This window comes from Papio anubis, chromosome 1 (genome assembly GCF_008728515.1).
Source record: "Papio anubis isolate 15944 chromosome 1, Panubis1.0, whole genome shotgun sequence".
Lineage (NCBI taxonomy): Eukaryota > Metazoa > Chordata > Mammalia > Primates > Cercopithecidae > Papio > Papio anubis.
Window position 1 is genome coordinate 111,014,334 of NC_044976.1, and position 27,923 is coordinate 111,042,256.

The 27,923-nt window shown below is 48.5% G+C and overlaps 1 protein-coding gene across 9 annotated transcripts; it reads left to right on the forward strand.

Annotated features, from left to right (window-relative positions):
• The first annotated feature begins 331 nt into the window (after window positions 1–331).
• Window positions 332–27,771, forward strand: MOV10 (Mov10 RISC complex RNA helicase). 9 transcript variants are annotated; one of them, XM_031652043.1, is made up of 21 exons: window positions 337–1,966; window positions 2,085–2,286; window positions 15,873–16,076; window positions 16,351–16,586; window positions 16,781–17,039; window positions 18,603–18,737; window positions 19,707–19,875; window positions 20,993–21,147; window positions 21,429–21,605; window positions 21,725–21,872; window positions 22,398–22,556; window positions 23,129–23,232; window positions 23,419–23,516; window positions 23,612–23,828; window positions 24,987–25,104; window positions 25,289–25,480; window positions 25,715–25,789; window positions 26,697–26,822; window positions 26,902–26,990; window positions 27,227–27,348; window positions 27,434–27,771. In XM_031652043.1, the coding sequence occupies exons 2-21, from the start codon at window positions 2,150–2,152 to the stop codon at window positions 27,523–27,525; spliced, it is 3,012 nt and encodes a 1,003-aa protein (XP_031507903.1). In that variant the 5' UTR covers window positions 337–1,966; window positions 2,085–2,149; the 3' UTR covers window positions 27,526–27,771. The 9 variants fall into 9 exon arrangements, 8 of the variants coding, with proteins under 8 accessions (XP_031507892.1, XP_031507903.1, XP_031507894.1 ...); XM_031652034.1 differs by adding an exon at window positions 13,903–14,043 and having other exon boundaries at window positions 1,747–1,966; window positions 25,289–25,789; XM_031652047.1 differs by adding an exon at window positions 13,903–14,043 and having other exon boundaries at window positions 1,938–2,286; window positions 15,265–16,076.
• Window positions 27,772–27,923: the final 152 nt, after the last annotated feature.

The window sequence follows — 27,923 nt, forward strand, 5'->3', positions numbered from 1 at the left end:
TTGTCTCGTTTTTCAGCTACCTACTATGTGAAAAATCAAAGGAAGATTGGTAAATACAGAACAAAGCTGGATTGTCCTATAGGTTAAGTTGAGCTAACTTAAATTTCTGCTTTGAACAGATAGGGTATGTATAAATGCACGGAGTATATACAAGCTCTGAGCACAGAAACAAATCTCACATCTGACGACCAGAGGTCAGTCTCCTCACCATCTTGGTTTTGGTGGGTTTTAGCTGCTTTACTGCAACCTGTTTTATCAGCAAAGTCTTTATGGCATGTATCTTGTGCTGACCTCCTGTCCTATCCTGTGACTTAGAATGCCTAACCTCCTGGGAATGCAGTCCAGTAGGTCTCAGTCTCATTTTACCCAGCCCCTGTTCAAGATGAAGTTGCTCTGGTTCAAACAGCTCTGACAATAACAATTAGAACCCTATGTGAAGTAGATTTTTCCTGATGAAACTTGTTTAGAGAAGTTCCATTGTAAACAAAGCCACATAGCATCACACTTTTACCCAAGTTTTTACTATACTGTAGCCTTTTGTGTACGTTTTGAGAACATCCAAGAGATAAACCTGACCAGAGAAGAGGGGAGATTGTATCCAAGAATAATATGGATTTAGATTTGCTGGTCAGAATGGAGCCCAGGCATTCAGTTTGAGTATGGTTGATGGTAGGTTTTTGAGATGGTAAGTAACAAGGCAGTTTTGAGGAGTTCACCCTCTCTACTCTTCTGGAACCTCATCAGGACATTGAGGGAGAAAAAAAGGTAAAATCTTTGGCTGCTTTTCTAGTTTCTTCCTCTACTTTGCAATGATAAGTTTCTAAGATGTTTTCCTCTGCTCTATTTTCCCTATCCCTGTAGCTTTGGTTCCCACTGACATTGCATTTCCTGTTGCTAAAGGCTGTTATTCCTGGCTTCATTTGGTTGTTGGCCTGAGAGAAGGTACAAGGGTAGCCCAGCTGGAGTATGACCTGGGTTCTGGACTTTTCTTCAATTCCTTAGATTGAGTGTGTGGCTTCCTGCTGGTAACTACTATAGAGAACAACGCTAGCTTTGATTTATTTGAAAGTGATGTATTTGATTTAAAACTTTGTCGTATAACTTAAGCTTGTCCCATTCTAGTGTGTGTGTTATTTCATTCTGCAGGAAAAAATAGATGCAAAGGTTTGTTATTGTAGCCCCACCTCCTTAAATTTGTTTATACAGTCTTCTGAAGCACACCAAGTTCTCTTCTTGGTACTGATGCTGTCACTATTAACCACTTATTATTGCCTAACAGTCCCTTATGCCCAAGATGCTAGTATTTTGATAAATATAAGAGGCCACCTTATATACTAGTAAAAATTGAAGAACAATACAGACTGGAATGCAATGAAGCGCCCAAATTTATGTGGCTCAGGGCTAAGGGTCACCAGCCTTTCCACTTAATGAAGCCGGTGTGGCAGAGAAAAGCAATGACTGTTTATCCTAGCAGAGCCCCTTGTCCCTCCCTCCCACACACGTACACACCTTTATCTCAGAGACTCTGGGTTCTTTTCCCCAAACTTCTTTGACCCTTATGCCAACTACGTGCGTCTGAAAGCCCAAGAAGGGAAAATGGGGGAGGGGGCGTGTCGCCTGCTTCCACGGGTTTATGCCCCTGGAAGGCTGGGGGAGGCGCTGGATGAGCTTTCCCAGTCCGGCTGCTGCCGACCTAGGTCCCAGTCCTGCCCTTTGCTCTCCTGCTTTTCACTGAGTCCCGAGGCTCTGGAGGGTGGGCGTGAGGGTAGCCCTAGCTGAGGCTCGTAGGTCCTCCCGGGCTGTTCAGAAGGCCCCAAGCGGTAGCCACGTTCTGATACTGGCTAGAAGCCAGGGGAGGGAGCTTGGGGTAAGGGGAGGGCCCTGAGGGAGGGGTCAGACGCTTTAGGAAAGAGTTAATGCGAAGAGGGGGAGGGGATAGGACGAAGAAACCGAAGGGAAAGCTCAGGTAAGAAAAGAACGGAGAAGAGAAGCCTTGCGGGGAGAAGGGAACCCGCAGGATCAGGGGTCAGAGTTAGGGGGCTTCCCCCCTGCTGCACCCTCATCTCAGGGCCGCCAACTTCCAGCTGCAGCGGCGACTTTCAGTTTCATTTCCACGGACCCTCCTGCCTGGGCCGCAGCCGCCGCCGCGATGCCCAGTAAGTTCAGCTGCCGGCAGCTCCGGGAGGCGGGCCAGTGTTTCGAGAGTTTCCTGGTCGTTCGGGGACTGGACATGGAGACAGATCGCGAGCGGCTGCGGACCATTTATAACCGCGACTTCAAGATCAGGTACGGGCCGGCCCACTCCCGGCCCCGAATCGCGGGCCCAGCTTGCTGCCACGACCCCTGCGCGGGGGCCACATTTCCCGCCCCGGGGCGCAGAGGGACGCAGCTCCCCCAGCGGCTCAGGCCAGTCCTGGGGCGGCGCAGACCTCCCCTCCCGCGCCTCGCCCACGCCCCAGCAGCGCCGCCCGGATCCCGCCCGTTCTGCCCGAGCTGGGCCCCTGCGCCAAGTCCCCGCGCAAAGCCTCCCGCGCTGCCCGCGCCCCAGGCGGCCGGAACCCGGGGCTGGGAGCTGGGTCCCGCGTCCACGCGCCGCTCGCGGGGGCTGAGGGACAGCCCTCGCGGTGGGGGAGGGGAGCCTCCAGAGGGGGCCCAGGCATCGCGGGAGCTCGGGGAAGAGGCTGCCTGTTGGGGGCTGCGAGCCCGGGCGCGGGCTTTACGGGGACCTCTACCACCTTGTTGAGGCGCTGCTGCCTCGGGGGTCCGCTATCTGGGAGACCTGAAGAGGCCCAGGGTAGAAGGGAGAAGCTCAGGAAGCTCTGGAAAGAAGAAAAGGGCACAAACTACGTAGGTACCAAACCTCCATTAGCACCTGTGGCTTCTCCATGGAGACCCAGGGGCAGGGCCAGCCTTCTGGAGGCTCCCTTTCACCCTGTGGCTGAAGGCTGTTTGGTCTCCTTTTCCTGTTACCACCCAAGTGAAAATCAAAGAGTCTTCTGTCAGACCACAGAATTGTGCTTCAAAAACACGTTTATCAACAGGCTGCTGCCTTGCATGGAAAACCAAGAAACAGTTTAACAAGGGTAAACGTAAAGGCTTGTACAAATAAACATAAGGTAGTGGGAATCTGGGCTTAATAACAGACCTCCCGAAAAAGACCTTGGGTTTTAACAGACCAGTGGGCCAGTATGGGTGAGATATTTCTGCTAAAACAGCTGAAGTCTAAGATTGAGCTAATAAAAGTGTGATTTGGGGTCGGGGGGAGAGGGTAGAGACTCTCTATATTGGTCAAATCGTGTCTGGAATATCGTTTTCACTAATGGATATCACATTTTGAGAGGGATATTAACAGGCTTGAACAACATCTGAGAAGGGGCAAAGATGATGAGGCCCTATTTTATGTCACCATGCTGGACACTATGGGGACTCTTAAGATGAAAAACACAGTCCCCGAGGAGCATCAGAAGCTATGATATGCATGCAATATACATGTACACAATATACGATAGTACATGGTAAATGGAGGATTATACTAGGGATGATAAGAAAAATGCTGGAGGAAAGAGCGAGCATTTGCATCACATGGTATCAGCCCTTCAGGTATGTGAATTCACCTACGTCCGCAGAGTACAACATGGCTGTGAAACAAGTCACCTACTTCTTTTGGCTCTGTTAAGGAAAAAGTAATTGGTTAAAGCAGTAAGGAAGACTTGACTCAAGGCTATGGTAATAGGACTATTGCAATAGGGAAGAGAGTTGGAGCTCAATTCCGAATACAGCAAAGACAGCCGGGGATTTATGACCAGTGAACAGAGTAAGGGGATCAATATGTAGAAAATTACTAAGAGGAGCCATAAAGACTGGGAGGATTTTTGCTCACCTGACCTAACAAGACTCTTGTGAAAGGCAGACCAAGGACTTGTACATCCAAGGCGGGAATGAGGAACTTTATCAGATATCAAGCATGGTCATGCATCAAGGATGAGGAGTCTCACTAAAATGACTTCAGATTCTTGCTAAAACTGAACTAGATGGGCCTAAGACTGAAGGGTTTGGGGAGGCAAGGTCAAGGGCTAGTCAAAAAGAGGGCTCAGGGGAGCCTAACAAAAGTTGGATCAAGGAGAGTCTTTGTCAGCTCTAAACCAAAGGTACATAGTTTGTTTTAGTACCGGGGAAAAACTGGTTGTGTTGGATTACATACAGAAAGCCAGATATACTGTATATTATGGGTGAATGTAGGCGTTTTCAAAAGTAATTTTTACTGTATGCACTTGTGTTTATGCAGATAAGATACCATTCCTCTGTAATCATTAGGGGATATGATGGAGAAGGTGGCATTGACCTTGGCCTTGAAAGAGATAAAATTTTAGTACATGGAGGGAGGAGGAAAGGCCTTCTATGTGGGTTCATATTCTATCCTGAGACCCAGTGAAAGAAACAGAAATATTTGCCTCAAAAATAGAAAAATCAGACAGAACAAGGTAACTATCCTTGACTATTTTGGACTATTAAGATGGAGAGGATTGCACTGCTGTGTCCCTCCAGAAGGCAGAAGTGGGTTTCATCAACTATCCCCACTCTGTACCCTCACCATGTTGGGGAAATATATGTTCAGATTAAATAACTTGCCTACACATCCTTTAAAAAGCCAGGCTGGAATGCTGTGAAGTCAACCTTCATTTCCTAGTAGGAATTACTTGCTTTTTCTCTGGGCTCTCATGGCTCATTCTTTACACCTTGGGTATAGCCTCGTATTATGGCCACGTTACACTCTGCTTTATGGCACATGGCCATCTCCTCCTGGTACCAAATCAGTGTAATATACTAAAGCCAGTGTAATATGCTAGCCACGCAAATGCTAGCTCCTCTACCTCTAGTTAGGTTTACATATATCTTCAGTCCCCAGCATAGAGCTTTGCATGTGGTAGATGCTTAATAAATGTTTGCAGAATCTAATTGAACTAGCAACTAGAGTTAACTAATAAGAGAATGGGCCATATAGCAGGGGGTATAGCAAATCACACTCTTTAGGAATTCTAGGAGATTCCTATACTGGAAGGGGATAGGTCTCTCCAGCTAGGTTATTTTATGATGTTATAAAGTGCTCTGCTCTGAACTCTTGCCTTTTCCCACCTACCTTTATTCATTTAGCAAGTATATTTAATGAGGCTCTACTATGTGCCTGTGCCTTGGTCCTTACCTCCAAAGAACATAATCTAGTAGAGAGCAGCAGATATGTGTAGACAAACAAATGCAATACAGTAGTATAGGTGCCAGTAATGGTGTTCAGATAGCCCTGCCATTTAGTGGTTGCATTTAACTTTGAACAACTCTCTAAATCTTCCATTTCGCCAACTGTAAGAGTATGGAAAATAATACCTTTTTCTCAGGGTTGTGAGAGACCAAAATGAGCTGTCCTAGGCAAAGCATTTGCATGGCTAGCATATTACACTGGCTTTGTACATGGTACCCCTCATTAGTGCAATGATGATTAGGAGTCCATTGTATGGGGTAAGGACTGATGTCACGAAAGGTTTCTGAGAGAAGATGATTCTTGCTTTGGACAGGAGACTCATTCTTCTACTGGCTGAGTGCTTCCTATGAAGCTGAGTGTACTGGCTGAGTGCTTCCTGTGAATGGCAAAGCAAAAGTGAGTTGCTAGAAAAACACAAAAGGAACCCAACTGACTAAGGAAGGAGGCAGCAGTTAGATAATTATTTAATTGTGGTTGTGATGAGTGCTCGTACGGAAAAGTCCAGTATGCATTGAGAGTATATAATTTGGAGATGTGACCTAGTCTAGCAACCTCGACTAGATCAAGAAACCTAGGCAGAGGTTTCTTGGGGAAAGTGATATTTGAGCAGAATCTTGAAGGATTAATGAGACTTAGAAGATGTAAAGGACAAGGGGAGAGTGTACAGGCAGAAGGAACAGCACCTTCAAAGGCTTGGGATGACCTCAGAAGAACGGGAGGCCAACAGGGCCCTGGGTAGGCATTGTGAGGTGTTTTGTTTTGTCTTTAATCTTAACGGAAATAGGAAAACACAGAAAATTTCAAAGTAAGAGGCTGACATAATCAGATTTAGAAAGATCATTGTGGCTTCTGGCATGGAGTGTGGCTTGGTGGTTGGACCTCTACCCACAGTAAAAAAACACATTTTACTTTGGGACCTGGTATACACAACCTTCACAAAACAATGCCTGCCCTTGAAACAATACATAGTTTCACTCCCTGCTCTCTGATATTTTTTGTTCTATTTTATTTCAGTTTTATAAAAATCCTGGCTTTGAACCGCTCATGAGAATTGGAATCCACAGTCTGTAGATTATGAAACTAGATGTCTCTTTAAGATCACTTCCAAATCTGATCATATGTTTTGAAATACAGTTCCTCTAGCTTTTGGCCTTTCCTGAACTGGGTCTAAAAAGATTAGCCATTGTTCACCTAACAAACAGAAGGGATGGCCTAAGGCAGGGCAGTGCAGGCTAAGGATGTCCACAGCACAGAAGTCTGCAGAGGAGCACAGTGATACAAGCAGTTGGGAATGGCTGAAATAAGGATGGATTGACAAGACACCAAGTGTGGGTGATGATGTGTACCTCAATTTCTTTTTCTCTAAAATGGGATGATAATAATTACTACCTCAAAGGGTTGTTTTGAGGATTGAATGAGATAATGCATTCAGGAAATGTTTTCTGTTGATGTTACTGTATTTGCATTATCGTCGTTACTGTGGAGGATCTTGAAGGTGCCATGTAAAAGACTTAATTTTGTGGACTATGGAGTTGTAAATTGGGGGAACAAGATCAGATTTGTGTTTGATGACAATTCTGCAGATATAGGCGGTGGCCTAGGGTAGCGGTATGAAGCCAGAGGTAGGGAGAACGGTTAATTGGGTCCTAGGAAATTGAGCAAAGGGTATATAATCAGGCAGCTCACAGAAGAAATACAAATGACTAATAGAAGAAGGACAGATCCTTGACTATATTGGTGATCAGAGAAATGCACAGGTAAAAAAGATAATATTTTTCGTAATCAAATTGTCAAAAATTTAAAACATTGAACGTTTCTGATGTTAGAGCCTTGGGAAAGGGGCATTTTCAAACTCTTGTTAGTGAAAACATAAATTTATACAACCTGTTTAAAGGACAATTTGGCAGAACTTATCAAAGTTGTAAAGGTTCATTCTCTTTGACCCAGGAGTTCTACTTTAAGGAATTTATCCCGTTAGACTTGCCTACAAGTACAAGGGTTTGTGTGCAAGGATAATTATTGTGACATTTGGAGTAGCCAGAAATTTCAGGGAGCTTGTCTATCACTAGAGAAAAAAACACACCATGATGCATTCATACGTGCTATCTTTTGTAGCCATTCAAAAGGGCATGGTGGCTCTGTAAAGCATTGTTACGGGAGAACATCCATGGTGATGAAAATGCCTGCTGCAGAATAGTATATGTAGCATATATGATCTCATTATTGTGTTTTATATGCATAGAAAAAAGTCAGGAAAAACATACATCAAATAGCGGGTTTAATTAATTGTTCCTAATTAAGCAAGTAGTTGGGAGCAAGGGAATTAAGGGCTTTAATGTTTTATGTTAGATACTTGTTTAAATGTTTTGAAAATACTTTTGGTGACCACCTTTTCATTTATCTTTTTTTTTTTTTTTTTTTTTAAATCTCTCTCTGTCCCTTAGGCTGGAGTGCAGTGTAATGATCTCAGCTCACTGCAACCTCCGCCTCCTGTGTTCAAGCAATTCTCCTGCCTCAGCCTCCCAAGTAGCTGGGATTACAGGCATGAACCACCATGTCTGGCTAATTTTTGTATTTTTGGTAGAGATGGGGTTTCACCATATTGGTCAGGCTTGTCTTAAATTCCTAACCTCAGGTGATCCATCTACCTTGGCCTCCCAAAGTGCTGGGATTACAGGCGTGAGCTACTGCACGTGGCTCATTTATCACTTTATGCAGGCATGCTTATATCACACCTACATAAGTTTACACACGTGGGATCATTATCACATATCATTTTTATTGTGGACCCCTACCCTTATGGGCATCCCACCTCTGTTTCCACATTCTGCCCTATACTCAGGTAACTCTTGATATCAATCAGGGTATTTTTTTAGTCATTGTTTTATTTAAAAAGAATCATGTTTGGCCAGGCTCAGTGGGTCAAACCTGTAATCCCAGCACTTTGGGAGGCCAAGGCGGGTGGATCACCAGAGGTCAGGAGTTTGAAACCAGCCTGGCCAACATGGAGAAACCCCGTCTCTACTAAAAATACAAAAAATTAGCTGGGCATGGTTGCAGGCGCCTGTAATCCCAGCTACTCGGAAGGCTGAGGCAGGAGAATTGCTTGAACCCTGGAGGCAGAGGTTGCAGTGAGCCAAGATGGCGCCATTGCACTCTAGCCTGGGTGACAGACCAAGATTCTTTCAAAAGAATCATGTTATTCACATCATCCATGTCCTACTCTCTCAACTACATGATGGGAATCACTCCTATCATGGACCTCTAATGCATTGTTGGGACTTTTTCCCCAATATTTTGCTATAATAAATTTTAAACATAAAGAAAAGTTGAAATGATTGTACAGTGAACATCCACATACCCTTACCTAGAATTATTTTAACATTTTGCACGTATCTGCCCATAGATCCATCCCTCTGTTTATTTAGCAAGTCATCTTAATTTTCCTGATGCATTTCAGAATGTTACAGACATCAGTGCACTTCGCTCCAACAAATTACTATTATTAATTATTCAGCGTGATTATTATCAGCTAGAGTTCAAAATTTATGTTATGTTTACCTAGAAATAAAAAAAAATTGTTTATGGGTTTGTTTGTTTGTTTGTTTTTTAGACAGAGTTTTGCTCTTATTGCCCAGGCTGGAGCACAATGGCGCAATCTTGGCTCACTGCAACCTCTGCCTCCCAGGTTCAAGCAGTTCTCCTGCCTCAGCCTCCCAAGTAGCTGGGACTACAGGCATGCACCACCATGCCCAGCTAATTTTTTTTGTATTTAGTAGAGACGGGGTTTCACCATGTTGGTCAGGCTTGTCTCGAACTGCTGACCTCAGGTGATCTACCCACCTTGGCCTCCCAAAGTGCTGGGATTACAGGCGTGAGCCACCACGCCCGGCCATGGGTTTTTTTTTGTTGTTGCTGCTGTTGTTGTTGTTGTTTGGGTTTTGGTTTTTTGTTTTTTTAAGTCAAGGTCTTGTTCTGTTGTCAAGACTGGAATACAGTGGCATGATCACAGCTCACTGCAGCCTCAACCTCCCAGACTCAGGCTATCCTCCCACCTCAGCCTCCTGAGTAGCTGGGACCATAGGCGTGTGCCACTATGCCCAGCTAATTTTTCATTTTTTGTGGAGATGGGGTCTCTCTATATTGTGCAGGGTGGTCTCAAACTTTTGGGATTACAGGTATCAGCCACTGTGCCCGGCCTTTAAGCAAAATTTGGAAATAGCAAAATGTTCGAATTGTAAGTGTACTGTTCTGTGAGGTTTAACAAATGCATATATCTGTGTGCAAGCCCCTGTTGAGGTACAGAACATCACATTACTCCAGAAAGGTCCCTCCTGCCCTTTCCTAGTCAGTCCTCACTCTTACTCACCCAGAAGCAACCACTGCTCTGATTTTTTTCGTGGTAGTACCTGTTCTAGAACTTCATTTAATGGAATCATATAGTATGTACTGTTGTATAAGGCAGCTTTCACTTAGCTTAATGTTTTTGAGATTCATCCACAATGTATCAGTAGTTTCTTTTTTAGCACTTAGTGGTATTCCATTGTATGAATCCAAATCGCAGTTTGTATATTTATTCCCCTGTTTATGGACAGTGTTTTTAGTTTGGGGATCTTCTGAATGAAGCTGCTAGGAACAACTTTTTTTTTTTTTTTTTTTTTTTGAGACAGAGTCGTGCTCTGTTGCCCAGGCTAGAGTGCAATGGCACAATCTTGGCTCACTGCAACCTGCGCCTCCCAGGTTCAAGTGATTCTCCCGCCTCAGCCTCCTGAGTAGCTGGGATTACAGATGCCTGCCACAACACTTGGCTAATTTTTTTGTATTTTTAGTAGAGACGGGGTTTCACTGTGTTTGCCAGGCTGGTCTCGAACTCCTGACCTCAAGTGATCTGCCTGCCTTGGCTTCCCAAAGTGCTGGGATTACAGGCGTGAGCCTCCGTGCCCAGCCAGGAACATCTTATACAAGTCATTTTGTGGACTTACATTTTAATTTCTCTTGGGGAATGTATCTAGGAGTGGAATTTTTGGGTCATAGGATAGGCATATGTTTAGTTTCACAAAGAACTATTAGACCTTTTCTTAAAGTGCTTAAACCATTTTACAGACCAGCAAACGAATGCATGAGAGTTTTGGTGGTTCTATTTTTTATTTTTTTGAGACAGAATCTAATTTTGTCACCCAGGATGGAGTGCAGTGGCACAATCGTGGCAGACTGTAGCCTCATGCCCAGCTAATTTCTTAATTTTTTTGTAGAAACAGGGTCTTGCTATGTTGCCCAGGGTGGTCTTGAACTTCTCAGTTCAAGTGATCCTCCTACCTCAGCCTTCCAAAGTGCTAGGATTACAGGCATGACCCCATGTGCCTGGCCTAGTTGTTCGGTATCCTTACCAGTATTTGGTATTGTCAGCCTTTTAAATGTTAGCCATTTGAGTGGGTGTGATACATCTTTTCAATGACTGCATAATATCCCATGGTATGAGTGCTTACGATTTGTTCACCTATCACTCTGTTGATGGGCATTTGTTTAATTTCCAATTCTTGACCACTGTGAGTGACTCTGCAGTAAGTATCCTTGCACATATGTCTTTATACATTGGTACTTTCTTCCCATGGGACACATTTCAGGAACAGGGTTACTGGGTTTTGTGAGGTTTTATCTTTTAAATTTAAAATTTTTTTATTTTATTTTTTGAGTCAGGGTCTTGCTTTGTTGCCCAGGCTGGAGTGGAGTTCTGCAAAAATAACTCTGCATAACCTCAAAGGCCTGGGCTCAAGCAGTCCTCCCACCTCAGCCTCCTGAGTAGCTGGGACTACAGGGGCGTGCCACCACACCTGGCTAATTTTTTAAAAAATTTTTTGTAGAGACAGGGACCTGCTATGTTTCTCAGGCTGATCTTAAACTCCTGGGCTCAAGTGATCCTCCCACCTCAGCCTCCTAAAGTGCTAGGATTAGAGGCATGAGCCACCATGCCCAGTCCCTGGGATTTTTTTTCTTTTTTTTTTTTTTAAGATAGAGTTTCATTCTTGTTGCCCAGGCTGGAGTGCAATGGCGCGATCTTGGCTCACTGCAACCTCCGCCTCCTGAATTCAAGCAATTCTCCTGCCTCAGCCTCCCGAGTAGCTGGGATTACAGGCACCCACCACCACGCCCAGCTAATTTTTTCTATTTTTAGTAGACATGGGGTTTCTCCATGTTGGTCAGGCTGGTCTCAAACTCCTGACCTCAGGTGATCCACCTGCCTCAGCCTCCCAAAGTGCTGGGATTATAGGCGTGAGCCACCGCGCCCAGACAGTCTCTGGGTTTTAAAGTACACCTGTATTTTAAATATTTGTAGATGTTGCCAGATTGTTTTCCCAAAAGATGGCAATACTTGACTCTTCTGCTAGTAATTTATGAGTTCACTTTTCCACATACCCATTGTAGCCATCATTTTTGTCATATTTCCACATACCCATCATTTTTGTCAGTCTAATGGGAATAAAATGATATCTCATTTATACTTTAATTTGCATTTCTCTACATTTGGAGCAGTCTTTCATACTCTTTTGGCCATCTGTATCTGTTCTTTTAATTGAATATTCAATTTTTCTGTTGAATTGTTCATCTTGTCAATTTGTAAGAAAATTTATGTATTATAAAAGTTAGCCCTTTGCCTGTCATCTGCATAAGTATTTATCTGTTAAATTTGTTTATATTACCTTTTGCCAGACAAAATATTTTTTAGTAGTCAAAAATGTTTGTTTTCTTTTTTAGAGACAGGGTTACCCAAGCTCTGTTAACCAAGCTGTAGTGCAGTGGCGTGATGACAGCTCACTGCAGCCTTGATCTCCTGGGCTCAAGTGATCCTTCTGCCTCAGCCTTCCGAGTAGCTGGGGCTACAGGCGAGCACCACCACGCCTGGGTTTGCTTTTTTTTTTTTTTCACTGTATTGCCCAGGCTGGTCTCAAACTCCTGGGTTCAAATGGTCCTCCCACCTCAGCTTCCCAGAGTGTTGGGATTACAAGCATGAGCCACCACACTTGACCTTGTTTTATTTTATAGCTGCAGGTTTCCAGTCTTGGTTAGAAAGTTTTTCTCAGAAATATAGGGGATTACAGCCGGGCACAGTAGTTCACACCTGTAATCCCAGCACTTTGGGAGGCCGAGGCAGGCAGATCATGAGGTCAAGAGATTGAGAACATCCTGGCTAATGTGGTGAAACCCCGTCTCTACTAAAAATACAAAAATTACCTGGGAGTGGTGGCATGCACCTGTAGTCCCAGCTACTCGGGAGGCTGAGGCAGGAGACTCACTTGAACCCGGGAGGCGGAGGTTGCAGTAAGCCGAGATCGCACCGCTGCGCTCCAGCCAGGCAACAGAGCGAGACTCCATCTCAAAAAAAATAAATAAATAAATATAGGGGATTACATGTATAATACAAGGATTGGGGCTTTTTTTTGACAAAAATATAATAAGTTTGTGATTTTTTAAAAATAATTTTTGAATGACTGTCACCTAGACCAATGTTATGTGAATTTGGGTAGTAGTAAGAGACATAGAGAATAATTTGAGAAATATTTAGGGACAGCTTCTGCAGTAGAATTTGAAAAATTTGCAGAGATGAGTTCTGTCTGCCCTTGTGCCATGCAGGTTTCCAAAAATAGAAGGTTTCAGGTTAAAATTTTGATTTTGTCTTTTCTTGAAAGTCAGATCTGGCCATCTGGGGCCTGCATTCCCTACTGGCCCGGTTCAGATATGAGCAGTTACCCCCTTCAGACAGGGCATGCACTTCCTAGTTTGTTCAGTCCCCACAAAGCCCTCTTTCTGCCCAGCATTGATCTGGGAGCCTGGAGCCACTTTTCTTGGAGGCTGCACTGTTGTTTTCTTAGCGTTGTGAGGGATATGCATGCAGTATTCTTACACTAGTGACTCAAAAATGGGACTGAACAGGTGTCCGAGAGGGCTGCAAGGATTAAGATACCTGTGGAGGGTAGCTGCTGTAGGCATTAGTTTGTGCCTCACTCCGTGGGACTTTGATGGACTCTAAGAGGCCCTTGTGAAAGTTACTGATGATCTCCTGATTTCAGTCCCTGTATTACTGGACCCTTCAGCAGCTTTTGATCCTGATACCTGATTTTGAGACTTTGCTGATTCTCCTTTCTCCCTTGAGGGTTTCTTGTTTTCCCTTCTTCCCCGGGTTGTCCTAGTAGCTGCTCTCGACTACTCACACTCCCTGGGGAGATTCCTACACTTCCTTGATTATAACCACTACCTGAGGACTCCCTAATACTAGGCTGACTTTGGCCTGAGTTCTCAGCTTCTGACTTGTGGAGCTGGTTGCCTCTGGACCACAGGAATCTCAAACGCAGCATATCCAAATCCAAGTGTCATGGTCAGTCCCTCCAATCCCTCCTCCTCTTGTCTTACATCCTATCTCAGAGATAGTCCTAGAAGCCAGGCCATTGATTTGGGGATCCTAGACTCCCCCCCTCTTCCCAGCCTTCATTCCCCCTTCTGTCAGTCACCAAATTCTGCTAATTTTACATTCTAAGTATTAGCAAATCTTGCCGCTCTCCTTCTATCTCTACCCACTGCCTTGCTCAGGCCTTTGTTATCTTTTAACTGGACAATTGCAAGGGCCTTCTTCTAACTGGTCTCCCTGCCTACAGTCTTGCCTCCAGCAAATCCATCCTCCAATCCTGATGCCAGAGTGATCTGAAATGCAAATATGATCTTGCCACTCCCCTGCTTAAAACCCACCAACCGCAGTGGTTCTGTAACCACAGTGTAGCCTCTGACGTGGGCTGAAAGTAAGTTGTTACTACTCCTACTACTACTGCTACTATTAGTACTACTATTTCTACTAATATAAATACTAATAATAGTAGCTAACATTTACTGAGCATTTTCTATTATGCTTTTGAATGATTTATTATCTTTTTAAAACAAATCATAGCCAATTCAATGTTTTCCAAATTGTACCGGTCTCATTTGCTTGGGGTGAAGGAGAGGGGCAGAGTTACAGGCAGGGGGCACCTGAAAAATATTCATAACCATAAATGATCTTATCATATACCCTAGTGAGTGACCATGATGATTTAGCCTTAAGAGTTAAATAGGGATTACCGTAGTTCTCATAAACAAAGATTTGCTTTTAAGGGAGGGTGTCAGTCATCTAGATCTTGAATATGTCCCTGAAGTATGTGGCACGTGGGAATGTCCTCAGGCTCCTGGGTATCAGTAGAGCGGGGAAAAGGACTGCAGACATTCAGGGTCAAGTCCAGGCTTGGCCTGGTGTGCAAAACTGTCTATGATCTGGTCCCTGCCCACCTCTGCTCCTCCTGCCACTCCCTTCCTTATGCATTTCACTCTAGCACAATGAAACTGTATGTGATACTAATCATGGCTCACCCTTACTGAGGTCTCCTATGTGCCAAGCACTGGGCTAAGTGGTTCTCTGCCGTGTCAAAATCTCGTGTAAACCTCACAGCAACCCTACGAGGTAAGTCTCGCTTTCCTCCAATTTTATAGAGGAGGAAAGCGAGGCTCTGAGAGGTGAGGTCACCTGAGCTGACCTGGCTAGAGTTGTCAAGTGGGCAGCCCCCCTCCGCCCCTCTCAGCACATGTTCTTGCGTACCCCTCACATCTGCTCACACTTCACGCTCCCTCTTGTGCCCAGGTAATGCCCATTCATCCTCAGGACTCAGTTCTTATGCTGCCTCCTGGGAAAGCCTTCATGGATACCTCCTCTGCCCCCAGACTGGGCTCAGTGTCCCTCTGTGGCACCGAGCCCCTCTGTGGCCGATGAGCTGCCCTCCAAGCACCACGCTGGAATGTATGTGTTCAGTCTGTGTGTGCCTCGAGGCAGGCACTGAGTTTCTTGCATCTTTGAACCCCCAGCATCCAGCACAGTGTCTGGCACATAACGGGCCTCTGTAAGTGTTTGTTGAATTGACTGAACTGAACTCCAGGCACTGAGCCTTGAGGTTATTGTCCTTCTGACCAGTTTTCCCTGTCTTCACCTTCTCTAGGCACAAAGCCAGGCTATTTGATCTCTGGAGAAGGATCCTTTCCCTTCCTGCTTGGGGTCCACCTGCACCCTATGACTTCGGGTGGAAACTGCTGTCTGATCAGCCACCTTGCCCACACACTTGGACATCTGTACTGTCTCTGATCCCTTCTCTCCTCACCAACAGGCTGGACCCCACTTCCACCCCTCTGAATCAAATCATTCCGCTTCCCCTTAGCCTCAGCTCTTTCTTCTGAGTTGTTTGTATTTTCTTCTCTGTCCCAAACAGTTTCCCCCACAAAAAGAACTTTATGTCTTTCTCTGTCTTCCCTTAGTCCTTCCAGTCAGCAGCCTGTGATTGGGCTTTTCCCCTCAGAAACGAACAATCCAGAACCCACTGTTTAAAACAACTGTATTTTGCCTTGGGAAGTCCCATTTGCCTTCCCTGAAAACATTAAACATTCCTCCGATCCCCAGCCTGAGTCTCTCTGTCTCTGGGCCCCATCCTGCTCCACAGCAGGGCTGGTGCGTCCAGCACAGAGTGACCCTCCAGTGCCCTTCCCCACCCGCCGCCCTGCCTCCCGCAAGCCCTGCCTTCCCTCATTTCCCAGTCTCCTCTGCTTCTGGCAGCTTTGGGACCCCCGCCCCTGGCTTCTCCTCCATGCTGTATGGAATGAAGATTGCAAATCTGGCCTACGTCACCAAGACTCGGGTCAGGTTCTTCAGACTCGACCGCTGGGCCGACGTGCGGTTCCCAGAAAAGAGGAGAATGAAGCTGGGGTCAGATATCAGCAAACACCACAAGTCACTGCTAGCCAAGATCTTTTATGACAGGTGTGTGTATGTTGTGTGTTGTGTGTACGGGGAGGCCCGCAGGGTGTGAAGGAAGGGGGCTGTCTGTGTGAGGAAAGAGTGGGTTACACAAGTGGGAGTAAGTCCCCCTCCTTCAGAGAATGGGGGAAGGGCAGGGGACTGGTCTGCTGGGAGGGGGTGAGTTTCCCAAGCACAGCTGGCACTTTGCCTGGCTCCCAAGCCTAAAGCTTTCCCCAGGGTAACTCCCAGTGAGACCACTCCCACCCAGCCCCCCCTTGACTCCCCTTCTGCCCAGGGCTGAGTATCTTCACGGGAAACACGGAGTGGATGTGGAAGTCCAGGGGCCCCATGAAGCCCGAGATGGGCAGCTCCTTATCCGCCTGGATTTGAACCGCAAAGAGGTGCTGACCCTGAGGCTTCGGAATGGCGGAACCCAGTCTGTTACCCTCACTCACCTCTTCCCACTTTGCCGGACACCCCAGTTTGCTTTCTACAATGAAGACCAGGAGTTGCCCTGTCCACTGGGCCCTGGTGAGTGGGTTTCCAAAGGAAAGAGCTGGTGGACAGGGGCTTGCCCCAGGCAGTGCTGGTGCTTTGGGAAGCACACTGTCACTGTCCAGTGGACTCTTGCCTTGGGATGGGGCTTCCTGGGAGAGTGTCCAGGATAAGGATATGGGTGGGAGGGTCCCTGCCCTACCCCTATTCACTCATCCATCCTCCTCCAGGTGAATGCTATGAACTCCATGTCCATTGTAAGACCAGCTTTGTGGGCTACTTCCCAGCCACAGTGCTCTGGGAGCTGCTGGGACCTGGGGAGTCGGGTTCGGAAGGAGCCGGCACATTCTACATTGCCCGCTTCTTGGCTGCCGTCGCCCACAGCCCCCTGGCTGCACAGCTGAAGCCCATGACTCCCTTCAAGCGGACCCGGATCACTGGAAACCCTGTGGTGACCAACCGGATAGAGGAAGGAGAGAGACCTGACCGGTAACTCCTCGCTCCCACTCAGCCTTGGCTGGGCTCGTATCTCAACCACGTAGGCTAGGGCTTTGGGAGGAGCACAGAACTGGGAGCCAGAGCCCCTTTTCCTGCAGGCTCTTCACTCTTCTGGGTCTGAGAGAATTTTTCTGTCAAGGAAGAAAGTTGCAGATGAACTGCAGATCTGAGGACAGAGTGAAAAACATTTTAGGCATTGTCCCTGTGTGATGGATTATCAGGCAGATCATTGTAGACATCTCTGGGTTTTTTGTTTTTTGTTTTTGTTTTGAGATGGAGTCTTGCTCTGTTGCCCAGGCTGGAGTGCAGTGGTATGATCTCAGCTCACTGCAACCTCCGCCTCCTGGGCTCAAGCAATTCTTTTCTGCCTCAGCCTCCTAAATAACTGGGATTACAGGGATGCACCACCACACCCGGCTAATTTTTGTATTTTTAGTAGAGATGGGGTTTCACCATGTTGGCCAGGCTGGTCTCGAACTCCTGACCTCAAGTGATCCGCCCGTCTTGGCCTCCCAAAGTGCTGGGATTACAGGCGTGAGCCACTGTGCCCAGCCAACATCTCTGTTTTTTTAAACAGCTTTATTGAGATAATTCACATACCATATGATTCACCCATTTAAATTACACAGTTCAGTAATTTTTTTAGTATATTCACAAATATGTGAGACCATCACCACCATTGGTTTTAGAACATTTCATTACCCCAAAAAGCTATCACCCTTTTATCCTCCACCACTTCATTCAGCCCTAAGAAACTGCTCATCTACTTCCTGTCTCCATAGATTTCTCTGTGCTGGACACTTCATGTGGATGGAAGTGTAGGATATGTGTAGACATCTCTTTTTGTTTTTTCTAGATGTTCACAAAATAACTGAGTTATAAAAGCAAACTAGTTGGGCGCAGTGGCTCATACCTGTAATCCCAGTATTTTGGGAGGCTGAGGCGGGCCGATCACTTGAGGTCAAGAGTTCAAGATCAGCCTGGCCAACATGGTGAAACCCCATTTCTACTAAAAATACGAAAAAATAGCCGGGTGTGGTGGCACATACCTATAGTCCCAGCTACTCTGCTCAGGGGGCTGAGGCAGGAGAATCGCTTGAACCCGGGAAGTGGAGGTTGCAGTGAGCCGAGATCGCGCCATTGCACTCCAGCCTGGGCAACAGAGTGAGACTCCATCTCGAAAAAGAAAAAAAAAGCAAACGATGTAATAGGACCTTCACAGACCATTGTGCTCTTTTTGTTGACTATATAACAGAAATTTACAGGGAAGAAACTCTGGAAGTTAACATTGGTTATTCCTGGATGGTAAGAATGATATTTATTTATTACCTATTACCTGATTTTTTTCTCTAATGAACATGTATTACTTACATAATAAAGGTTTCCAAGTATGGTGCTTTCCAAAAATGAGAATAGTCCAACCTTGGAGCGAGGCTGCCGACTTCCTTTCAGCAGTAGGACTGCAGGAGGGCTTTGTGCATCCACCTGAGAGGGGCGTTCTCAGGGTCTTGGAGGGTGAGGGGTTTTCTGTGTTTTCTTCCCTCAATTCTGCAGCGCTAAGGGCTATGACCTGGAGTTAAGTATGGCGCTGGGGACATACTACCCACCTCCCCGCCTCAGGCAGCTGCTCCCCATGCTTCTTCAGGGAACAAGTATCTTCACTGCCCCTAAGGAGATCGCTGAGATCAAGTAAGTACTACCCCTCTGCACCCCACACTCTCCCCTGTCTTTTCCCTACTGGCTTCTTTGCATTGCCATGGCACGTCTGTCCTCAGCCTCTCGGGCTGTATTCATTCATTCCCTTGCTGAGCACGCACCATAAACCAAGCACCATTCAAGGTGAACCAGTCAAATGAAGGCCTGGCTCATTTAATTGGGGACAATGAGCATTTTTGTTACAATTTCATGGAGTGATGAGTGCTATGAAGAACGAAACAGGTCAGGTGCAAGTGGCTCATGCCTGTAATCTCAGCACTTTGGGAGGCTGAGCTGCAGGTGGATTATTTAAGCCCAAGAGTTCAAGACCAGCCTGGGGCAACATAGGGAGAGCCTGTCTCTAAAAAAAAAAAAAATTTTAATTAGCCAAGTGTGGTGGCACATGTCTGTAGTCCCAGCTACTTGTGAGGCTGAGGTGGGAGAATTCCTTGAGCCCAGGAGGTCGAGAACACAGTGAGTGAGCCAGGATCATGCCACTGCGCTCCAGCATGGGTGACAGCAAGATCTTGTCTCTAAAAAAGATAAAAAGAACTACACTGAAACTAAAGCAGGGTTAGAGGATGGGTTAGTGCTGCTTGGCAGAGGGCCAGTTAGTCCTGACCTGTTTGAGGTGGTGATGTTTGACCAGAGAAGGACATTTGAATGAGGTGAGGGTGGGAGTCATGAGAGGAGGATCAGGGGAGAATGTTCTGGCCATAAGAGCCACCATGCAAATGCAAGTCAGGTGAGGTGGGGGCAGGGGCATCCAAGGAAGCAAGAGCCAAGGCTTCCTTCTTCAGGGCCTCTGACTCTGTATCCACTTCTGTATCCCTCTAGTCTTCTCTGCTTTTTGATGCTTAGTTCCAGAGCTTCGGGTGGGAAAAGTGGATACTCCTGGGCATAGGGGTTGTCTGGCCCATCCCGTTCCTGCCCCCACTCACCCCTCCCAACCATCATTTCCAGGGCCCAGCTGGAGACAACCCTGAAGTGGAGGAACTATGAGGTGAAGCTGCGGCTGCTGCTGCACCTGGAAGAGCTGCAGATGGAGCATGATATCCGGCACTATGACCTGGAGTCAGTGCCCATGACCTGGGACCCCGTGGACCAGAACCCCAGGCTGCTCACGCTGGAGGTCAGGGCTCAGATTGAGTGTGAGGAGGGTGGGCTCACATCAGCCAAGCTAGAGGCTGTGGGCAGAACTATTCCTGACAGCAGGGCAGAACAAGAGAAAGGCTGAAGTGGTTCCCAGGGCTCCGCAAGCAGCAGGGTGGGCATCCTGTGCCTGAAGACGGAGCAGGGGAATGGGGAAGATCTGGGTTCTAGTCCAGGCTTTGCTACCACCTTGGGTAAGTCCCCAAGCTTTAGAGAACTAAAGCTTTCTCTGAGCTTTAGTTCCCTTATCTGAAAAGCACAGAGCTGGACTGGATAATTCTTAGAGCAGCTCTTTCTGGCTCTTGGATTTTGAATGTCTGCATGTGAGCCCATATTACACACGAGACTGGATTTCTACATACAAGTGCAGGTGGGAATTAGAGGGTGAGTTTGGTCAAGGAAAGATTACTGCAGGAAGTGAGTTTTGAACAAGTTTTTGTTTGTTTTTGTTTTTGTTTTTTTTGAGACAGGGTCTCACCATGGTGCTCAGGCTGGAGTACAATGGCATGATCTTGGCTCACTTTAATCCCTGCTCCCGGGCTCAAGTGATCCTCTCACCTCAGCCTTCTGACCAAGTAGCTGGGACCACAGGCATGCCCCACTATGCCCGGCTAATTTTTGTATTTTTTGTAGAGATGGGGTTTGCCACATTGGCCAGGCTGGTCTCACAACACCTGGACTCAAGTGATCCGCCTGCCTTAGCCTCCCAGAATGCTGGGATTACAGGCGTGAGCCACCATACCTGGTCCATTTTTGTTTTGTTTTGTTTTGTTTTTTTAGCAACCCGATTAACTGATGAACAGGATTTTTTACAGGCAGAGCAGGAACTGAGCTGGCCAAGAGGGCAGCTGCACTGGAGGCTCTGGGTTCCTGGGCTCGGCATCTCTGTGCAGTTTCGGAAGATTTGTCTTCTTCCTCTTCCCCTGGCTCCTGCTGGTATGAAAGGAAAGAGGGGTGCAGGGATAGCATAGCTCCCTGAGTCTTAGGTTAGAAGGCCAGTCTCAGTCCTTGTTCCTTAAAGGTCTGGAGAACCTGGGGGCTGGGCCCTCCAGCGTCCATCCCTGGGACAGAAGCTTGCTTGTGTTCACACCCCATAGGTTCCTGGGGTGACCGAGAGCCGCCCCTCAGTGCTGCGGGGCGACCACCTGTTTGCCCTTTTGTCCTCGGAGACACACCAGGAGGACCCCGTCACATATAAGGGCTTTGTGCACAAGGTGGAATTGGACCGTGTCAAGCTAAGCTTTTCCATGAGGTGGGTGCTGGGGGAACCCGGAGCTGCTGGAAGGGTCTGCAGACTTCTGACCCCAGGGGAGGAGGAATGTTTCTCCCTGAGATAAATGAGGCCCCAGGGGCAGAGCAGGAGACTTTTCCTCAGCGGTACCCTGAGATGCTACGGCAGCTTCCTCTTCTAGAGAGCTTCCGTCAAGGTCTTGGAAAGAGGGGTTGAGACTGCGGTTGGTGGAGAAGGTTCTGGCCCATTATTGCCTACCTCCCCTGCCCCAACAAACTCTTCCCCCCTCTCTCTGCCCAAAGCCTCCTGAGCCGCTTTGTGGATGGGCTGACCTTCAAGGTGAACTTTACCTTCAACCGCCAGCCCCTGCGAGTCCAGCACCGTGCCCTGGAGCTGACGGGGCGCTGGCTGCTGTGGCCCATGCTCTTTCCTGTGGCACCTCGGGACATCCCGCTGCTGCCCTCAGATGTGAAACTCAAGTGAGACTGTGGGCAGGGAGCCTCTGGAACCACTCGGAGTGTGGGCACAGGGGATGGAGTCAGGGAGGCCTCTGGGTCACCGGATGACTTCAAGTTCACATTCCTGGTCCCTCTGCCAGGCTGTATGACCGGAGTCTGGAGTCAAACCCAGAGCAGCTGCAGGCCATGAGGCACATTGTCATGGGCACCACCCGTCCAGCCCCCTACATCATCTTTGGGCCTCCAGGCACCGGCAAGACCGTCACGTTAGTGGAGGCCATTAAGCAGGTGGGGTCTGAGCACAAACCTGGGGCCTGCACTCTGACTCCCCCAGCATCAAGCACTTGTCCTCAGATTCTAGTTCCTTCCCACTCCCGAAATGCTCCTGCGTCTGAGCAGCCATCAGAAAGAGAGGTAGGGGCCAGGTGCAGTGGCTCATGCCTGTAATCTCAGCACTTGGGGAGGCCTAGCCTAAGGAGTTTGAGAGCAGCCTGAACAATATTGCAAGACCCTGTCTCTATGAAAAAATATAAAAAATAGCTGGGCATTTGAGGCTGCAGTGCACCGTGATCATGCCACTGTACTCCATCCTGGGTGACAGAGTGAGACTCTGTCTCAAAAAACAGGGTGGGGATTGGGGAAGTAGGGAGTTAGGGTAAATGTGGCTGTGGAACACTGTTGTACGGGTAGGGCACGGCATGACCCTTGGAGTCACCATTCACATTTCAGTCATCGTAGACTTGCGCTGCCCCAGACTGAGTACGGCCGCGTCTCAGGAACCTGCCTCCCACACTGTGCTTATCTGCATCTCAGGTGGTGAAGCACTTGCCCAAAGCCCACATCCTAGCCTGCGCTCCATCCAACTCAGGGGCTGACCTCCTCTGTCAAAGGCTCCGGGTCCACCTTCCCAGCTCCATCTACCGCCTCCTGGCCCCCAGCAGGGACATCCGCATGGTACCTGAGGACATCAAGGTACTAGGGAAGTGCAGAGGGCCAAAGAATGGCAAATGCCGGGGAGACTCTCAGGGCAGACACTCAGGCAAGGAAGCTAGGAGACCTGGATTCTGATACTTGCTATGTGACCAGGCAGGACCCCTCCCTGGGCCTCAGTTTGTAAGTGAGGGGGGTGGATAAAACGTTTGGGGGACTGGGCGCAGTGGCTTACACTTGTAATCCCAGCACTTTGGGGGGTGAGGCACGTGGATTACCTGAGGTCAGGAGATTGAGACTATCCTGGCTAACATGGTGACACCCTGTCTCTACTAAAAATACAAAAAATTAGCAGGGCGTGGTGGCAGACACCTGTAGTCCCAGCTACTCTGGAGGCTGAGGCAGGAGAATGGTATGAACCCGGGAGGGGGAGCTTGCAGTGAGTCGAGATCGCACCACTGCACTCCAGCCTGGGCGACAGAGCGAGACTCCGTCTCAAAAATAAAAATTATGATAATAATAATAAAAACAATTATTTGGGGGGCCTACAACCAGAATCACGGTGGGAATGAGTGGAGCCAAGCTGATTCCTCTGGTCCCTTCACAATCCACAGCCCTGCTGCAACTGGGATGCAAAGAAGGGGGAGTATGTATTTCCCGCCAAGAAGAAGCTGCAGGAATACCGGGTCTTAATTACCACCCTCATCACTGCTGGCAGGTGGGGAGTGTGTGTGGGTGTGTCTCTGAATCGTAAGTGTAATCAAAGGGGTAACGGGCTGGGGAAATGGGGAAGAATGGTTTCTGGGGCTGGGTGCGGGGGTGGTGAGGAGCCAGCCTGGGAAAGCATTCAGGTTTGGTAGTTGGGTGCCTGGATATGACCCCTGCCTGGCCTGACACCTCCCAGGTTGGTCTCGGCCCAGTTTCCCATTGATCACTTCACACACATCTTCATCGATGAGGCTGGCCACTGCATGGAGCCTGAGAGTCTGGTAGCTATAGCAGGTGAGGGACTCAGGTGGGGCTGCAGGTATACACCCTGTGTGGGTCAGAGAGGTTGCACCACTTACCTTTCTCCCCACACCTCTTCTGCTTCCCAGGGCTGATGGAAGTAAAGGAAACAGGCGATCCAGGAGGGCAGCTGGTGCTGGCAGGAGACCCTCGGCAGCTGGGGCCTGTGCTGCGTTCCCCACTGACCCAGAAGCATGGGCTGGGATACTCACTGCTGGAGCGGCTGCTCACCTACAACTCCCTGTACAAGAAGGGCCCTGAAGGCTATGACCCCCAGTTCATAACCAAGCTGCTCCGCAACTACAGGTATTCCCACGCCCTTGCCTCCCCTGCCATATCCTGTGCCTTCACATCCTGTGTGCAGCCCCTGCTGGAGAGTCTGGCTTGCAGTCCTGTTGCTCAGAGGTTGTGTGATGCAGAAAGACTAAACCGGAAGGTAGGAGGTTTTTCTAGCCCCAGCACTGCTGTTTGTTGTCTGTGTGACTTAGCCAGTGGTTTCACACGACAGCAGTCAGCTTATCTGCATCTTAGCGGGTGGGCAGTGGTTCCTAGAGGCTCGGGTGTGTCTGGTACCAATCCCAGATGAAGTTTTCAGGCAATCCAAGGAGAAATAAGAAAAACAGGGAGGAAGCCAGGCACAGTGACTCATGGCTGTAATCCCAGCACTTTGGGAGGCCAAGGTAGGTCAGGCTCCCACCCCTGATCACTTGAGGTCAGGAGTTTGAGACCAGCCTGGCCAACATGGTGAAACCCCATGTCTACTAAAAATACAAAAATTAGCCAGGCATAGTGACGGGCACCTGTAATTCCAGCTACTTGGGAGGCTGAGGCAGGATAATCGCTTGTACCTGGGAGGCGGAGGTTGCAGTGAGCTGAGATCTCGTTACTGCACTCTAGCCTGGGTGATAGAGCGAGACTCCATCTCAAAAAAGAAAGAAAGAAAGAAAAATAGGGAAGATACAGTTTTTTCATAAACCTATTGTTATTCAAATTAAAGAGCTGTATGCTTTTAGTGAATGAGTTAAGCCATCTAAAATGCTTAGATGAGTTTTATGCTATCACTAAGAGCTCAATAAATGTTAGCTATTGTGTCATCACTAGTTATATTTTTGGATTTAACACACTGTCTCATCAAATAACATGATAGTCAAGGATAATTTGGTTTCGTACTGTCCTTGGTAAATTTGAAACCTGAAAATGGGCCCCTAATTTTTTAGTTTTAAATGTCATGGGTCTGTGGAGTCCCTGGACTAGATGCTCTCTGGAACAGAAAGCAGGACTCTGGTTCTGCTTTCTGTGGTTTACAGTGCCTGGCAGCAGATACTATGGATGAGTGTCCTGCTATCCAGGGAGCCAGGGGGGCAGCAGGCTAATGTGTGGGGGCCCAGAGTGGGTAGAGCGGAGCCCCTGTGGGGCAGAGGGAATCTGACCCTCGGTCTTGCTCTTCCTCTTCCGGCCTCCCAGGTCTCATCCCACCATCCTGGACATTCCTAACCAGCTCTATTATGAAGGGGAGCTGCAGGCCTGTGCTGATGTCGTGGATCGAGAACGCTTCTGCCGCTGGGCAGGCCTGCCTCGACAGGTGAGGCTAAGCAGGGCAGGGGCGCAGGCTCCCACCCCTGTACCCTGACTTCCCTCCCACTGAAGGTGCAGCCCCTCCCTTTGTCACCTTGGCCTGGGATCTCTTACTCTCTGGAAGGGTTTGGGAAGGGAGGGAATTGAGGGAGGGTGGTCTGGCTGAGGGTTTCCCTTGACCCCATGTCCAGGGCTTTCCCATCATCTTTCACGGCGTAATGGGCAAAGATGAGCGTGAGGGCAACAGCCCATCCTTCTTCAACCCTGAAGAGGCTGCCACAGTGACTTCTTACCTGAAGCTGCTCCTGGCCCCCTCCTCCAAGAAGGGCAAAGCCCGCCTGAGCCCCCGAAGCGTGGGCGTCATCTCCCCGTACCGGAAACAGGTCAGGTCCTCAGTTACCAGCAAGGGTGGGGCCCCTCCCCCAGATGGTACCTCCTTAATATCCAGACCACTAGGCAGAGGCTTCAGGAGCTTAGGCCTCTGCTGGCTCCGTATCTCAGAAGAGCACCGAGGTCAGCTGTCCCCTTCCTTTGTTCCCCAGCTCCCTGGCCTGCCAGGCTCCCTCGTGCATGAGGTTAATGGCAGGAGAGAAAGGCACCTGTCCCCCTCCTTCCAGGTGGAGAAAATCCGTTACTGCATCACCAAACTTGACAGGGAGCTTCGAGGACTGGATGACATCAAGGACTTGAAGGTGACACGCTGTTCCACACTCACTCCCTCCCCTCCGTGTGCTCCCACTTGCCCACTTCCAAAGACTTTCTCAAGCTTCCACTCCAGTCCAGCCCACATCCCCGTCCCACCCCTGCTGCCTTGAATAGAGCTGGAGCTCTCCCCAAGCCTCTCACACCTGGAGATTCCAACTTAATGGTCTGGGATGGGATCAGGAAGCCTGGATGTTTAACAAGCACCTCCTGTCATTCTTAGACTCAGGCAGGTTTGAGGCCTCTGCCCTACGGATAAAGTCCAAATTCCGTGGCCTGTCATGTGATGCTGCCACCCCCACCCCCAGTAGCCTCTGTAAGGTTGTGGTCTCAACACTGGCTGCAGATAACAATCACCTGGAGAGCTTTTAATACCCCCCCCCCCCCCCCTGCCAGGGCCCCGCCCACCAGCTCATACAGCTATGGGGCAGAGCCAGGGCACTGGTAGTTTTTATAGCTTCTCAGGTGATTCCAATGTGCAGCCAGGGTTGAAAACACTGCTCTAAGACTTAGAGGCCTCTCTCTCGGAAATTCTGATGGGGGGGTCTGGGTTAGGGCCCAGGGTTGTATATTCTTAACAGATACTTGGTGATTATTTTCAGGAAAGTGTGAAAGTCACTGCTCTGAGTTCCAGTGTGCTTTGCAATGCTGTTTTCTTTCCTTAGAACACTTTGCAGGCCCCACCCCTCAACAGGATTCACCCTTCAGGTTTCAGCTTCCATTGCCTACCTCCTGTCCCCTTTCCCTGGGCCGTGTTGCAGCACTCACTTGTTCACTCCACTGGTCTACAATTGCCCAGTGACCTCTCTGTACCCTCCTTGGATGGCAGGCTTGCTGGGGTAGGACACCCCTTTGACACGCCTGGCTGGTCTCAGGCCCTGCCTCTTTCCCCGATAGGTGGGTTCAGTGGAAGAATTCCAAGGCCAAGAACGAAGCGTCATCCTCATCTCCACTGTGCGAAGCAGCCAGAGTTTTGTGCAGCTGGATCTGGACTTTAATCTGGGTTTCCTTAAGAACCCCAAGGTTTGAGGGCTGGTCGGGGTGGCAGGAATTCTTCCATCTTGGGGCCCTTCCCTCCCATGACCACACTTCTTCCTTCCAGAGGTTCAATGTAGCTGTGACCCGGGCCAAGGCCCTGCTCATCGTCGTGGGGAACCCCCTTCTCCTGGGCCATGATCCCGACTGGAAAGTGTGAGCATTCCCACCCCATTCTCCCTCTTGGTGGCCACAGCCCCTGCCTAAGGCAGGTGGATCTTTTTTAAGCGCTTGCTTATCGCTCAGTTAATCCTCAGATGTGTCCATTTTCACAGCACCCCTATTATATTTACAAGTTAAATGACATCCGGAGGTTGAGCAAGTACAGCTCAGATGTGACAGGACCGTGGCTTAGCCTCCAGTCTCTGCTGGCACTCCTCTGTACCCCACAGATTCCTGGAGTTCTGTAAAGAAAACGGAGGGTATACCGGGTGTCCCTTCCCTGCCAAACTGGACCTGCAACAGGGACAGAATTTACTGCAAGGTCTGAGCAAGTTCAGCCCCTCTACCTCAGGTATGGCTGGGCCAGGGTGGGCCAGGTTGGGGACAGTGCCAGAGGAGGTGGTAAGGAAGACAAAGTGTACTTTATTTCTTTCCAGGGTCCCATGGTCATGACTGCCTCCCCCAGGAGCAGGAGGGTGAAGGGGGCCTGTCTCTGCAAGTGGAGCCAGAGTGGAGGAATGAGCTCTGAAGACACAGCACCCAGCCTTCTCGCACCAGCCAAGCCTTAACTGCCTGCCTGACCCTGAACCAGAACCCAGCTGAGCTGCCCCTTCAAGGGACAGGAAGGCTGGGGGAGGGAGTTTACAACCCAAGCCATTCCACCCCCTCCCCTGCTGGGGAGAATGACACATCAAGCTGCTAACAATTGGGGGAAGGGGGAGGAAGAAAACTCTGAAAACAAAATCTTGTTCTATGCAAAAGCCTTGATAATGTCTCCTCTGCCTGGCCCCAGCTTCCTGAGCCCCCAAGTTGACCCAGTAGGGAAGGGTGGGACTTTCAGCCCTGCTCTGGGCCACACCCCCTCCCAGCTGGAGAGGAAACCCAGTGGGAGGTGGCAGGGAAGCCACCCACAGGTTTCTAAGTTTA